Source organism: Oncorhynchus nerka, linkage group LG19 (genome assembly GCF_034236695.1).
Source record: "Oncorhynchus nerka isolate Pitt River linkage group LG19, Oner_Uvic_2.0, whole genome shotgun sequence".
In the NCBI taxonomy this organism is placed as follows: Eukaryota; Metazoa; Chordata; class Actinopteri; order Salmoniformes; family Salmonidae; genus Oncorhynchus; species Oncorhynchus nerka.
In genome coordinates this window covers 26,289,068-26,304,517 of record NC_088414.1, presented here as the reverse complement: position 1 = coordinate 26,304,517, position 15,450 = coordinate 26,289,068, and the positions used below count along the sequence as shown (strand labels likewise).

At 40.4% G+C, this 15,450-nt stretch overlaps 1 protein-coding gene across 1 annotated transcript; it reads left to right on the top strand.

The window, feature by feature from the left end:
* Nucleotides 1–775: 775 nt before the first annotated feature.
* LOC115101248 (cytosolic purine 5'-nucleotidase-like) lies at nt 776–11,986 on the top strand. The gene is made up of 18 exons (XM_029620594.2): nt 776–1,161; nt 4,241–4,314; nt 4,504–4,621; nt 5,108–5,203; nt 8,321–8,412; nt 8,509–8,566; nt 8,691–8,784; nt 8,890–8,943; nt 9,085–9,168; nt 9,373–9,414; nt 9,512–9,613; nt 9,709–9,775; nt 9,985–10,155; nt 10,326–10,377; nt 10,458–10,518; nt 10,737–10,913; nt 11,034–11,129; nt 11,289–11,986. The coding sequence occupies exons 1-18, from the start codon at nt 1,058–1,060 to the stop codon at nt 11,331–11,333; spliced, it is 1,587 nt and encodes a 528-aa protein (XP_029476454.1). The 5' UTR covers nt 776–1,057; the 3' UTR covers nt 11,334–11,986.
* Nucleotides 11,987–15,450: the final 3,464 nt, after the last annotated feature.

Here is a 15,450-nt window from a genome sequence, read left to right as displayed (position 1 = left end):
CTGTCCTTTTGGTCTGATGAGTCCAAATTTGAGATTTTTGGTTCCAACCGCTGTGTCTTTGTGAGAACAGATGATCTCCGCATGTGTGGTTCCCACTGTGAAGCATGGAGGAGGTGTGTTGGTGTTGGGTTCGTTTGCTGGTGACACTGTCAGGGATTTATATAGGATTCAAGTCACACTTAACCAGCATGGTTTCCACAGCATTCTGCAATGATACGCTATCGCATCTGGTTTGCACTTAGTCTCTCTGTCATTTGTTTTTCAACAGCACAATGACCCAACACACCTCCATGCTGTGTAAGAGCTATTTGACCAAGAAGGAGTGTGATGGAGTGCTGCATCAGATGACCTGGCCTCCACGATCACCCGACCTCAACCCAATTGAGATGGTTTGGGATGAGTTGGACTGCAGAGTGAAGGAAAAGAAGCAATCAAGTGCTCAGCAATCAAGACTGTTGGAAAAGCATTCCAAGTTAAGCTGGTTGAGAGAATGCCAAGCATGTGCAAACACTTTTTTTGGTTACTACATGATTCCATATATGTTATTTCATAGTTTGTCTACACTAATATTTTACAATGTCGAAAATAGTACAAATAAAGAGAAAACCTTTGAATGAGTATGTGGACAAACTTTTGACTTATACGCTATATATCCTAATGCAAACGTAATTGCTTTAAAATTATGAAGTCATGTATTTGTGTGTTGTTTTTGAAAATCTTTCAGCTTTGTTCAGATCTCAGAAAACGTGGTATTTGCAATCTCGAGGCCAAACGCGCGTCGCCCTCTGCGCGTGTGGGGTTCTGATAACATTTTCTCGGTATTTTAAGCCAACTTTCAGTCAGCCGTACGTGTGATCAATTCATGGGCAAGATGTCACGACGTTTATGAAGGGGAGTGGTTGTTGTTTACTGACGTGTAGGGAAACTCTTCATGAACACATCTGCATATTCTACAACTTTAAATGCCTCCAGTTTGTAGGCTAATAGTGAGATGACAGCTAATGCTGAGGGGGATAGTGGCATCTGATATGGGTAGCCGCTAGAGAGTGAAACGACGATGACTATGGAGGTTCCGACTCGGATTGTGAGAAATCAACTTACTTCAGACCCGAGCGTTTCGCTTGATGTACCCATGCTGAAGAACAGGGACTATCAGCATAAGTGAGTTATTTCATGTAGCATAATATGCATTATGCATTTCATTAGTGCCGAAAGAAAGTATTCAGACCTCTTGACTTTTTACACATTTGTTACATTACAGCCTTATTCTAAAATGGATTACATAAAACTATTTCCTCAGCAATCTACACACAATACCCCGCAATGACAACGCGAAAACAGGTTTTTATAAATGTTTACAAATTCAATAAAATAAACATACCTTATTTACATAAGAATTCAGACCCTTTGCTATGTGACACGAAAGTGAGCTCAGGTGCATCCTGTTTCCATTGATCATCCTTGATGTTTTTACAACTTGATTGAAGTCCACCTGTGGTGAATTCAATTGATTGGACATGATTTGGAAAGGCACACACCTGTCAATAAAAGGCAGTTGACAGTGCGCTGGGAGTTTGCCAAAAGGCAACTAAAGACTCTGACTGTGAGAAACAAGATTTTCTGGTCTGATGAAATCAAGATTGAACTCTTTGTCCTGAATGCCAAGCGTTACATCTGGAGGAAACCTGGAACCATCCCTACGGTGAAGCATGGTGGTGGCAGCATCATGCTGTGGGGATAGGGACAGGATGACTTATCAGGATCGTGGCAAAGATGAATGGATCAAAGTACAGAGATTCTTGACGAAAACCTGCTCCAGAGCGCTCAGAACCTCAGACTGGGGCAAAGGTTCACCTTCCAACAGGACAACAACCCTAAGCACACCGCCAAGACAACGCAGGAGTGGCTTTGGGACAAGTCTCTGAATGTCCATGAGTGGCCCAGCCAGAGCCCGGACTTGAACCTGATCTAACATCTCTGGAGAGACCTGAATATAGCTGTGCACCAACGCTCCCCATCCAACCTGACAGAGCTTGAGAGGATCTGCAGAGCGGAATGGGAGAAACTCCCCAAATACAGGTGTGCCAAGCTTGTAGCGTTATACCCAAGAAGACTCGAGGCTGTAATCGCTGCCAATAAAGTACTGACTAAAGGGTCTGAATACTTATGTAAATGTGATGTTTCAGTTATTTTGTATAAATTTGCAAAAAATTCTAACAAACAGTTTTTGCTTTGTTGTTATGGGTTTTTGTGTGTAGTTTGAGGGGGGGATGACTATTTAATCCATTTTAGAGTAAGGCTGTAACCTAACAAAATGTGGAGGAGGTTAAGGAGTCTGAATACTTTCCGAAGACACTGTAAGGTACACCCATATATAATAATTTTCCAACGACTTGAAGAAAAATGATCGTAAACTTTGCTTAACTGGAGAAAACGTACTTACAATATTTTACATGAGCATTTTAAACTTGAGCACATTTTTGAAAATGTTGCCTACACTCAGTGGCTGATTTACCATTCGGAAGAAGAGGTAATTGCCTCAGGCATCAAGTCATCAAGGGTCTTTGTGAGCTGAGGAGGTTCTACTAGAGGTTCTGACAATGCACAGAGATCTGGTAGACATACTCTTACATTACCTGCTCTCATTGGAAGACGAGTGGAGATTTGGAATGGTAGTTCAGGGAGGCCTTCTCTTTCAGACCTAGAATGTAATAATCACATATTTATGTTCTTCCTCCACATTATGGGACAGCTGTTTGTCTGTGACCTAAAGGAGAAGAGCATCTCAGGTCTTAAAGTTTTCTGACCTTTTATACAAATTCTCAGTTAATAAAGGTGTAAATCACACTTGGTCTAACACTGGTCTAACACACTTGGAGACAATTCGATATCCTCTTACACCTGTGTTAGGTCGACTATTTCACCAATTACCGCCAGTGTCCACCATTCATAGGGTGCTTCAACCAGATATACTCTGTCAGTAACCTTGTTCATACACTCACTGTCTCCGAGTGATTGTTTGCTCACATGAGGCTTCTTTAGCAACACACTTCCTGAACAGGAGCTGTCAGGTGAATTATTAACAGCAACCCTGTATGATTGAGCTGGCTGCTATTGGCAGGAGCCGGAGAGGGAAAGACGGATGAGGTGAGGTGTAGGCCATTCAGACAGGAGGGAAATGGGTCTCTCTCCCAGGATGTCACTGACAGAGGCTCCATATCACCTGGTGACACAGGAAACCCTTCTGTGGTTACCTTGTCAATCTGTCATGAATGACTGAACAGGATTAATCTCTCATTAGCTAATTAAATGCTATGTTCGGGGAACAAATAATGGTAGGGCTAAAGGGCACTGGAGTTTTCTGAATACAGCAATCTATTTATCTCCTTTATTTAACACAATTTTTGTTTAACACATGGATTTTGTTATTACGTAGGCTATCCATTACTGAAATATAAACCTGTTCATGAAGAGGGGAGTTCTGTGTGGTAGATACTAGAGAACTGAAGTGACGTGTGAACTGTGCGACCACAGTTTCTGCTACGGCACCACTGACTGCAGAGTTTGATCAAATGCAGAGTGGGCTCATTGAGTTGAATCATGATACATTTATCATGGTATGTGACTAATGGTATAAAGTCTCAGAAATCTTTGCCAATACCATAAATAAAAAAAAGCCATAACCTTCCTCTAGATTAACATGGCTGTCGGATACTCTTAGTGTGTCTAGCACATGTTGGCAGGTTCCACAACATATCCTACAACACTATTGATATAGTGTTGTAGGATATGGAGCCCACTACGACACTACCAACTGATTTGACTGATTGTGTAGCTTAAGATATTCTTTCATGGTTGGTCCCCAAGAGTTTAGTTGGTGAGGCATATCCCAATTTGACCAGCCCCATTAAGCTCAAGTGGAATGATTTCCATGGTTTGGAGAAATATTCGACTAAATGGCTTTTAAAAAATGAAATGACAACCAATTTGATGCTGAAGCAAGTTGAGTCAAAATGAGTTCTACTATTGAAGGTTGCAGCTGTCTTAGCCAACAGGTCAGATTTAGAGCTACATTCAACCCACACCATTCAGTCTTTATAAATGACCCTTTTTGCAGCTGATTGAGTATCCTGAAAAGCTTCTGCATACCCCATATCAGCTTCTCAACTGACCCATGTTTATGTCCTAGATAATCTCTCCAGAAACACCAACTGTCAGTCCTGTTTTCCTTTGATTACAGGGTGTTCGTCAATAGAAGTGTAACATTGGAGAACATCAAATGCTATGGCTTTGACATGGACTACACGCTGGCAGGTAGGTTAATTTAGTAGCCCAGTACACCTACTCCAACAAAGAGATGTGCTTGTACTGGTAAAGGGCAACAAAAAAAGGCTGAAAATATGGAAATCTAGTAGCTGTGTCTCACAGATTTAAGTATATGAGCATACAAATATTGTAATATTTCCACTGATGAATGTACTGACGGTTTATGTGTGTGTGTAGCGTATAAGTCTCCTGACTATGAGGATCTAGGCTTTGAGCTGCTCAGAGACAGGCTGGTGTCTATAGGCTATCCCCATGAGCTACTGCGTTACAACTACGACCCCACCTTCCCCACTCGGTAAGTTCTCTCATTCTGTTGATCTCACACACATTTACATACTGTTTATGTTTACGTATGTTTAGTTTGGTAGTAAATAACGTGACCCGGTACTCACAAAGACATTGGGTAGATGCAAACCATGGTTAGTTAGGATGGGACTCTTTATGGGAGTCTACTTATGAAATTACCCCTAACCATTCTTTTAAAAACCATTTGTGGCTCTGTGCAGTCTATTTTCTGTGTCCTTGGCCCAGGGTGACACTGCTGGAGAAACATCTGACATTTTACAATTTAATCAGTACAAACAGACCTCCTGCAGAGAGTTTCCCCAAAGGCCTGGTAACAGTATAACAAGATCGGTCAAAATAGAGGAGAAATAAAAAGTAACCTACTGATTTATATCAAGAACAACCACACATCTAAAATATATAATATTGCCCTCTCCAATCCATTCCTCTCTCTGCATAACTTTATTCATCCCAATCACTCCTCCCTCCTTTCTAGTGGCCTGGTGTTTGACACAATGTATGGGAACTTGCTGAAGGTGGACTCCAATGGAAACATTCTGCTGTGCAGTCATGGCTTCACATTTCTTAAAAGGTGAGTGCTTCCATCACAGAAAATACAATTTTGTGTGTGTGGTGATGACTTGTTCTGAGTATAATGTTTGTCATTTTGTAAAAGGTTGTCCTTGTGTCAACTGTCACTGAGAACATATCTGCCCAATTGCTTTACAAAGTAATCTAAGCGGGGAACATTTAACATTTTAGTCATTGAGCAGAGGTTCCCAAACTTTTTTTTCACTCAGGCCCACCTCCCAGCATTGGGGAACAGAGGATGTTGGAGACGGAAGAGAGCTTGATCCTGACCTTGGTCAGATCTAGCTGTGAGCATGTGTCTCAGTAGGCCTACATACTGCTGTTATATTCAGCCTTCAACATAAAACAGACCCCATTGTCCTGATTCCTTCATGGAGGACTGACAAATGACTGCAAAATGCCCCCCAATAACTTGTTTCACAAACAACATGATACACTACAAGGTGTGCAGGAATGTTAAAAGGTTTTTCTAAACATTTAATTGGATGCAGAATAGCAGCACTGTTTTGGAATCCTTCACTCTTCCAGTGGCTTACAATGGTGATGTAGCCAGCTCACTAATATTAAAAAGTATATTTATATCCAGCACCTGGTTCCATGGGATTTGCAAATTAATCTCTATGCTTGTGTTTAGGTGTGTGTTATTGCATGATTGTGTTCCTTTTGAGTTTGTGCTGTATGTAGGACTGTGTGTCTTGTTTTTTTTTATTGTGAGACTTGATTATACTTCAGTTAGACATGTATTCAGAGGGAACATGGGCCTGCCCATCCTCCATTCATAAATCAGGCTTTAGATGCCTTTGGGATCCCCTACCAGCAGCTAAGCTATCGAGAGGCTCCGGTTGCATTTCAATTCCACTCTATATCCACTGCATCTCTGCCTCATACTCTTACAGTGAGGCAGACAGTCGCCATGCTTCAATGGTGAATGCCTGTGGATGTTTCTATCTCTCGAACTTCAACACACCTACAAAAGCTGCAATTGACAGAATCTAAACATGTAAATGCTGGTATTTTCAAATGATGTCTTAACATAGTCATGAGACTCAAAGAGAGGTCTTGTAATTGAGGGTGCTGGTGGGTTAAGTGCACTCTGGACGTTATCTGTTGGCTCAGTGGGTTCTCCCAGAATGACTCATCATCTGGAAACGCCCCAACAGCAACTGTTTGTTGTTATTGGGGAGGTTGTCAGACCGGGTGTGTACACAGTATGCATGTTTTTGTTAGAGGTCGACCGATTATGATTTTTCAACGCCGATACCGATCATTTGTAGTAATGACAATTACAACAATACTGAATGAACACTTATTTTAACTTAATATAATACATCAATAAAAATCCATTTAGCCTCAAATAAATAATGAAACATGTTCAATTTGTTTTAAATAATGCAAAAACAAAGTGTTGGAGAAGAAAGTAAAAGTGTAATATGTGCCATGTAAAAAAAGCTAACGTTTAAGTTCCTTGCTCAGAACATGAGAACATATGAAAGTTGGTGGTTCCTTTTAACATGAGACTTCAATATTCCAAGGTGAGAGGTTTTAGGTTGTAGTTACAAGTATTTATAGGACCATTTCTCTCTATACCATTTGTATTTCATATACCTTTGACTATTGGATGTTCTTATAGGCACTTTAGTATTGCCAGTGTAACAGTATAGCTTCCGTCTCTCTCCTCGCTCCTACTTGGGCTCGAACCAGGAACACATCGACAACAGCCACCCTCGAAAAAGTGTTACCCATGCAGAGCAAGGGGAACAACTACTCCAAGTCTCAGAGCGAGTGACGTTTGAAACGCTATTAGCGCTCACCCCGCTAACTAGCTAGCCATTTCACATCGGTTACACCAGCCTAATCTCGAGAGTTGATAGGTTTGAAGTCATAAACAGCGCAATGCTTGAAGCACCATGAAGAGCTGCTGGCAAAATGCATGAAAGTGCTGTTTGAATGAATGCGTATGAGCCTGCTGGTGCCTACCATTGCTCAGTCAGACTGCTCTATCAAATATCAAATCATAGACTTAATTATAACATAATAACACACGTGCCTTTGGTCATTAATATGGTCGAATCCAGAAACTATCATTTCGAAAACAAAACGTTTATTATTTCAGTGAAATACAGAACTCTTCGGTATTTTATCTAACGGGTGGCATCCATAAGTCTAAATATTGCTGTTACATTGCACAACCTTCAATGTTATGTCATAATTACATAAAATTCTGGCAAATTAGTTCGCCAGGAGGCCCAAACGGTTGCATATACCCTGACTCTGCATGCAATGAACGCAAGAGAAGTGACACAATTTCACCTGGTTAATATTGCCTGCTAACCTGGATTTCTTTTAGCTAAATATGCAGGTTAAAAAATCTATACTTCTGTGTATTGATTTTAAGAAAGGCATTGGTGTTTATGGTTAGGTACAGTAGTGCAATGATTGTGCTTTTTTCGCTAATGCGCTTTTGTTAAATCATCCCCCTGCATTGCATCGATTATATGCAACGCAGGACATGCTAGATAAACTAGTAATATCATCAACCATGTGTAGTTAACTAGTGATTATGATTGATTGTTTTTTATAAGATAAGTTTAATGCTAGCTAGCAACTTACCTTGGCTTCTTACTGCATTCGCTTAACAGGCAGTCTCCTCGTGGAGTGCAATGAGAGGCTGGTGGTTAGAGCGTTGGACTAGTTAACTGTAAGGTTGCAAGATTGAACCCCCGAGCTGACAAGGTAAAAATCTGTCGTTCTGCCCCTGAACAGGCAGTTAACCCACTGTTCCTAGGCCGTCATTGAAAATAAGAATGCGTTCTTAACTGACTTGCCTAGTTAAATAAAGGTGTAAAAATATATATATATATTTTTTTGCCAAATCGGTGTCCAAAAATACCGATTTCCGATTGTTATGAAAACTTGAAATCGGCCCTAATTAATCGGCCAACCTCTAGTTTTTGGCATGATACAGGTCTTTATATGCGTCTGTGGTTACTTCGTAGGACCACCCATATGTAAAATGTATGCATGCATGACTAAGTCGATTTGGAGAAAAGCGCCTGCTGAATGGTATATATTATTACTCTTAATTTGCTAGTTGTATGCATACTTTCCTTCTCTACAGGGACAAGATCCACGACTACTACCCCAACGACTTCATTCAGAGAGGCAACACTGACCGCTTCTATATCCTCAACACTCTCTTCAACCTTTCAGGTAGCTACAACAGTATTACTTTGTGTAGTTCTGTACAGTCGTACTGCAAATAAAGTAATGGAGTTACTTTGTAATGCCCTGCTGCTCCTCCCACAGAGACATATCTGTATGGCTGCCTTGTGGAACTCTTCACCAGATGTAGCAGATATGTAAAGTGAGTGGAGCTTTTTCTCCTCCCTCTTCTCGTTGACCCTTTTTCTTTACAGTTGTGAGAATAGTCAAATCATTCAAAATGAACAATGTGACTGTCGTTTCTCTGCTTTTTTTGTTTATCCAAGCTGCCAGAAAGGCTTCAAATATGGTGACTTGTTCATGTCATTCAGAAGTATGTTCCAGGATGTTCGAGATGCAATGGACTATATTCATGATACGGTCAGCATTATACTGTACATACCGTGCCATCCCGACACATACACACATTATGACACATTACTGCCTATGTCTTTGTGTAAAGACTGACTCCTTTTTGTCATATAGGGCATTCTGAAGGAAAGCACTCTGAAGAATTTGGATAAATATGTCGTCAGAGATGTGAGTGAAAATAACTCCCTCAATTGATTGCTATTCCATATTGGATAACCTTTATGGATACGGGATATTGTCAAAGTGCTTTGGACATAATTTCTCTATCCAGAGGAAATTTCCCTCTCCTTTACTTCCTTCTCTTTACAGCCAAACTTGCCTGTTCTCCTGACTCGCATTAAGGAGGTGGCCAAAGTGTTCCTGGCGACCAACAGTGACTACAACTACACAGAGGTCAGATGTTAATGTTTCATGGTTTCATGGCACATGATGTCCATGTTATTCTATAAAGGATGTCCACTGTATTCAATACATGTCCATTCTATTCTATGCATGATGTCCATTCTATTCAATACACGATGTCCATTGTATTCAATAAATGTCCATTCTATTGTATTTTTTTTCATACGAAGGATGTGTCTTTGTTCTTTTCCTTAGGCTATCATGAAATACTTGCTCGAAACTCCACCAGGTGCCAAGGTTAGTCTAGGTGTCTCCAGTTTCAAATTAAGGAAAAGGGTTTTGGGGAACAAATTAATGAACAGTAATGAACGTTTCAATATTTTTTTCTTCTAAGAACCCAAAGAAACAGTGGCGTGCATTCTTTGACCTTGTCGTCGTGGATACCAGGAAGCCACTGTTCTTTGCAGAGGGAACTGTGCTGAGACAGGTGGACACAGTAAGGCCCTTTGACTCAGTATCACATGGTGTGTATAGAAAACATCCTTTAACACACCGCACAGTTAGATAAATGTTCTAATCTATCCAACATAGAACACAGGGAAGCTCCGCATCGGAACATACACTGGAGACCTCCAGCATGGAACAGTCTACTCTGGAGGTAAGCTGTTCCATTTTCCAATTGTTAAAAAAAGGTCATATATTCTAGGAAGAGGGATGGAGAGTAAATGGGAAGATAGGAGAAAGGGATTAAGATGGGAGAGGAATAGTCACTTTCACCCATCTTGGTTTCAGTGGGTGTAACATCTCGTCAACTTTCCATCCTCTTATCTGTCCATTTCCCCCTCCAACTGTCTCTCCTCCCTGCAGGCTCCTCAGACATTGTATGTGACCTGCTGGATGTGAAGGGGAAGGACATCCTTTATGTGGGGGACCACATCTTTGGGGACATTCTGAAGTCCAAGAAGAGGCAAGGTTGGAAGACCTTCCTGGTGGTGCCTGAACTGGCCAAGGAGTTGCAGGTGTGGACAGAGAAGAGTCGTAAGTACAAACATGGTCAAACCTCCTCTTCATGACCTCAGTGACCCTAACACTGACGTATCATATACCATACACAGACATTACATGGCCACGTTGCAGACATTTTGTTAGGTCATGTAATCTTGAAGTTGAGGCCACCGTTTTGACGAGTGTTTCTCTTTTTTCTCAAGATCTCTTTGAAGAGCTGAAGCGTCTTGATGTCTTTTTAGCTGAGTTGTACAAGTGAGTGGGCATTTCCTCTGTTCTATGAGTGACACTTGTCTAGTATTGCATTTGTTAGTCTGACTGGCCTTTGCCCTCAGGCACCTGGACAGTAGCTGTCGAGAGTGCCCAGACATCAGTGCCATTCAGACCAGGATCAAGGTAAACCATGCCCACTGACACACAATCCCTCTCTGAGAAATGCTCTATCACATCCACAAACCATCCACCAAGGTTATGTTTTTATGTGCTTCCCAGGCATATTTATCTGAAATGTTATCATAATTACACCTGAGTGAGAATTTGCTTTTGTCTGGCTGTGTTTTTCAATGTGTGGCTAACTGCATTTTGTGACTATGCCTCTGTCTTGTGTCTTACAGGTGGTGACCTATAGGATGGATCTTTCCTACGGCCAGATGGGCAGCCTGCTGCGGAGTGGCTCAAGACAGACTCTGTTTGCCAGCCAGCTCATGCGTTACGCTGACCTGTACTCTTCCACCTGCATTAACCTGCTCCACTATCCCTTCAGTTACCTGTTCAGAGCCCAATCTGTCCTGGTGAGTTTCAGTTCAGATATGCATTTGATAATTAACAGGGACATGCATCTACTCTGTCATCAAATACCTTGCTGAAATGACCTTGAAAAAACATGGATTTCCCCCCCTGATGCTGTCCAGATGCCCCATGAGTCCTCTGTGGATCATCACCCCCTTAACTTCCCCTCACCTGAGTTCTCCGCTTTGGATCATGTCCAGAAGACATCTGAAGCCAAGGTTTGACACTCATACCTACACTTGCAGCTATGTTATTTACAAATGGTGCGTTTTCTGTTGAAATAAACAGACTAGATTTAAGCCATGAAAACGTATATCTTTGTTGTCTCTATCTTCATTGTCCATATTGATTTTAAAATACAGCCTTTCTTTTCTTAGAGGGCGAGTGAAGAAGATAACACAGTGGAACTGAAAGACACATAAGGATGTATTTACCAGAACAATGCTGTTTTTCCGACTGTTCCTCCATATCTCAAAAAAGGTGGCTGTTTGTTTTTTTTTGACTGGCAATTAATTCTATCTGCTTTTTAATAGACAACAATTATAATCAAATGTATAGCGCCACCTGCTGGAAGACAGTTTCTTAACTCGTTTTTTTGACAGTATGTCAAGGGGGAACACGTGGATTGATTATAGGTTACTGTATAAATTCATATTTGTTATTATTAATCTGTTTTTATGTGTGCTTGTCTATTTAACTACAGTACCTTTACACGTCCTATTTGCAATGCTTATTTTGTTCCATGTGCAAATGTATATTAACTTCAATGAGCATGGAAACTGAAACATGCTCAGTGACCATTTAAATATCAAGTGTTTGTGGCGACTTATTATGCAGGTTGGCTCATGTAGCCTACGTTTAATAAGTATGTAACTAGCCCTGGGGTGCGTGACCATGGTTAGGTGGATTTATGAAAATGATAACATGAACTATCTGACAAAAAAAAAACTAAAATAATTATGCTCTCTTGTTGGCTACTCTTCATACCCTACTTTGTATTAGAAGCCTACCCTAGCCTATGGGGGTTATGTAATTATCATCCTAAAGTTTAATAAACAAAATAATGAGTCCAAAACATTTATCCGTTATATAACAGTGAAACAAAATTACAGCGTAATTTCAACAATAATTTGAATGTAACAAGCAAGGCTCTTGAGGCGTACTGACTCCCTCTGCCCATTGGATGGCAGCAAATCGCTGTTCTCTGCCAAACACTTGCAACCCACTGTGTATGCAAACCTATGGGCGGGACGTCATTTTTATAATTCAGACTTGCCACTGGGCGCACACTGGTTGAATCAAAGTTATTTCCACCTAATTTCAATGAAATTACGTTGAACCACAGTGGAATAGACGTTGAATTGACGTCTGTGCTCAGTGGGCTGTAAACGCACTATAGGCTCAATGTGTTTCTTCCACATTCAAAGTCAATTACATGGATTAAAAAGCCTTTACCCTCTAAAGCACTGGTCCATTGAAATGTGAAGGGAATAATACAATTGAATAAATAAAATAACAAGAATATTGAATGTTCAAATAGGCATACCGCTTCATTATTGAGGTGCAAGCGTGTGCTGCTGGCCCAATTGCACGTTTTTTTTAAATTTGCCTCTAGCCAAATCGTAAAAAATCCGACATCGGATTACTGCATTTCCTGTCACAATAATTTTCTTAAGGATTTGCTTTTGGTAATACAGATTCATAGGCAGCCATTTAAGCACGTTACCTATACGTGTTTATTGGCCTGTAACATTTGTATTGCCTAGTAATCATTCTTTACGTTTTCAGCAGATTTAAGTTATTAATTTAACCAACCTTCAAATGATTAAACACATTTAGCCCTAGTTATAGGGTATTGCATACATGGCACACATGTAGTAACCGAGGCCTAACTGGTATTTACTGGTTGAAAACAAATGGCATACTCTTCTGATAGCCTTTTAACAGCAAAAAGGTGGCCCCAAAGATGGGTGGTGTTCGGGAACACGGGCGCATAAAGTGTCCTCGTTGTCTTATTCCCGGGTTCTTTCTATAGAATAACCAATCACTAGTTAGCCTTGAGTATAGTGACTATAGCTACACAATATTTAATTGCATATACATTCCTTTTCAAAAAAAGAAAACGGTCAATGTGGCCTTTCCAAGTAGACCTTGAAATTAATTATGAATGATTATTTAACTTTACACGAAGAACACTTTCAATGATTCGTCAAATTATTCAGATTCAATGTAATAACTCCCCATATCCTAAATAATGACTTAAAGTAAAGGAAGTCGGAGATCTAAAGAAAGGTTCTAGCACTATGACAACAGTTCATATTAATCTAATGATTAAATTGTTGCAGTTTTATTTTTTTAATCAAATAAACATAGGCAATCCCATGCTGACAGAGCAGACCACCACAAAACTCTGATTAAAACATTTTATTTACGACACACAACACATGCAGTCACTCAAAAGCATCACTTTTAACATTCTGAGAATTAACATAACTTGTTTTTTAATGAATCATTTGGAGTACATTGTGTCTCACACAGCCTTGTGAGTCCTCTGTATGACTAGCTAATTAACTCATTCATTTATCCTCTGCAGTTAAAGGGGTATAGTAAGGGGTTGCCTGCCCCACACAAGTGGTGCTCCCAAGCACTAACCTGTTGGATTCAGTGCAGGACGCTCAGTGTTCTACCCAGTCAGGTATGACTGCAGACGCACCACCATCCTGCATTCCAGGATTTCCCAGAAAGCATTGCAAGCAAGCCTCAACAGGTCACATTCTTCACTCTGGGGGAATTTCGCACAGTCAAGTGGCTGCGATAGATCTGCTCCACCTTTCTAATACTGTCTGACTTCAATTCAATGTGAAATCAAATCAATGATCAACTAATATCTCGTCCCTCCCTCAAGCTAACAGTCACTTTTCCATTGACAAAGCCTGGGAAAGTAGCTGCAGAAACATCAAGTAGGCTCAGTGACAGAAAAGGCATAAACCAAAGGTATTAATGAGGTTTTCTTTTTTAAATAGAAAGATAGAAATAACAGTGGGCAGACATTACACTGATCAAGGTGCTTACTCTTGAAATATTCTCTAAAACTTTTTCTCTACCATTTAGAAATGGTTGACTCTTCCACTGAAAGTGAATTGCATTTGGCAGTTGACTGTTAGCTTAAACATACATTTGATTTAGTTATGAGCAAAAAAATACTTGAGTTTATGATTTTGAAGCATAACAATTTGCTGATGACACTCACAACCAACTTTCCTAGCAGTCTGATCCTTTTGAAGGTCTCTCAGATGAGAGCGCCCCCCCCCCCACCACACACACACAGGAGCGCTCCCTGAGCCCCCATCCCAGCTCACCCCATCCCCCACCACCAGCATACACTGAACAGGACATTCCTCCAGAACACTCCCCTCCCCCACCGACCTGCCTGCCACCACAAAGGATGCTCAAACACACACACATCAATTCTCCCCTATTTAACATTTTCTCATTTACTTTGGGGGAACTTACATGTGGGTACACAACAACATACTTTTACTAAGTTACTGTATACTACTTTCGAAACCAGCTTTAAGACACAAAAAGTAAAGCCTTCAAGAGATATTTTTAAAGGGTGAGATATTTTAGAAAACAAAGAATTTAAATACGAAGTAAATACACCAAATGTATTTTGTCTTGCCTTTAACTACATTGAAATATTATCAGTCAGTATTTTGTAAGTTATTTATTTCCTAATGTATACAGCTATGCTGTACATAGATGTTTTATTTGCCACTATAACTACGTGGAAAATATATTTTTGTCCACACACTTAAATTAGGATACTTGAGTGAGGTAAATAAAACGTTTTACTGTGCTATACAGGCTACTTTTAGTTGATCCTGTTCTCAGTAAAGCACACTGTGGCCACATGTCTATAGTTCAGGTGATTACTATTGGTTTATGAATGACTTCTAATACTTCTGAAACACCGACATCGAAATCAATAAAACTATTCCTGTCTCTCCCACCATCCCCTTACCACCAATTCAGAAAGAGCTGAGGCCAAATGCTATGACAATACTATTGCACTGCTAGAATGAATGATACAGTAGTGCAACATTGTCAAAGCAGCTGACCTCAGCATGTCAGCACGTGGACAGCCATTCTCAGTTGCCAATAGAAGAGAACCAGCTAAAGCTGAACCACTTTTACATAAGCAGCAATGTGTAGCTTACATTTCCATTAATAGTTTGGACATTACTTGGGTGGTTAGATAGCCATAAACTATCATCTACATTCAAATCTAACTGTTTTTCAGATACCTGGACACACCAACGGTCAAATGACGGTGCCTGTAAAATACTGTCTAATTGTCTTGCATCATGTGGGCACAATAATATAAATCTGTACTGACTAAAAATCGTCTAACAGTGGTTCAACTTCAGAAACATCACAATCTTTGTAAATAAGTTATTAAGGAGCCTTGTATTTAGTGTTCCTGTAGCTTCACACACAGCTACAGCTACGTGTGTAGGCCCCTCCTATGTGTTGCCT

Excerpts from the sequence above, each read along its gene's own strand:
- LOC115101248 (XM_029620594.2), top strand. The coding sequence starts at position 1,058 with ATGACTATGGAGGTTCCGACTCGGATTGTGAGAAATCAACTTACTTCA. Across the intron at positions 8,785-8,889 it reads TGGACTATATTCATGATACG|GGCATTCTGAAGGAAAGCAC; the intron begins GTCAGCATTATA and ends TTTGTCATATAG. Across the intron at positions 10,519-10,736 it reads CCATTCAGACCAGGATCAAG|GTGGTGACCTATAGGATGGA; the intron begins GTAAACCATGCC and ends TGTGTCTTACAG.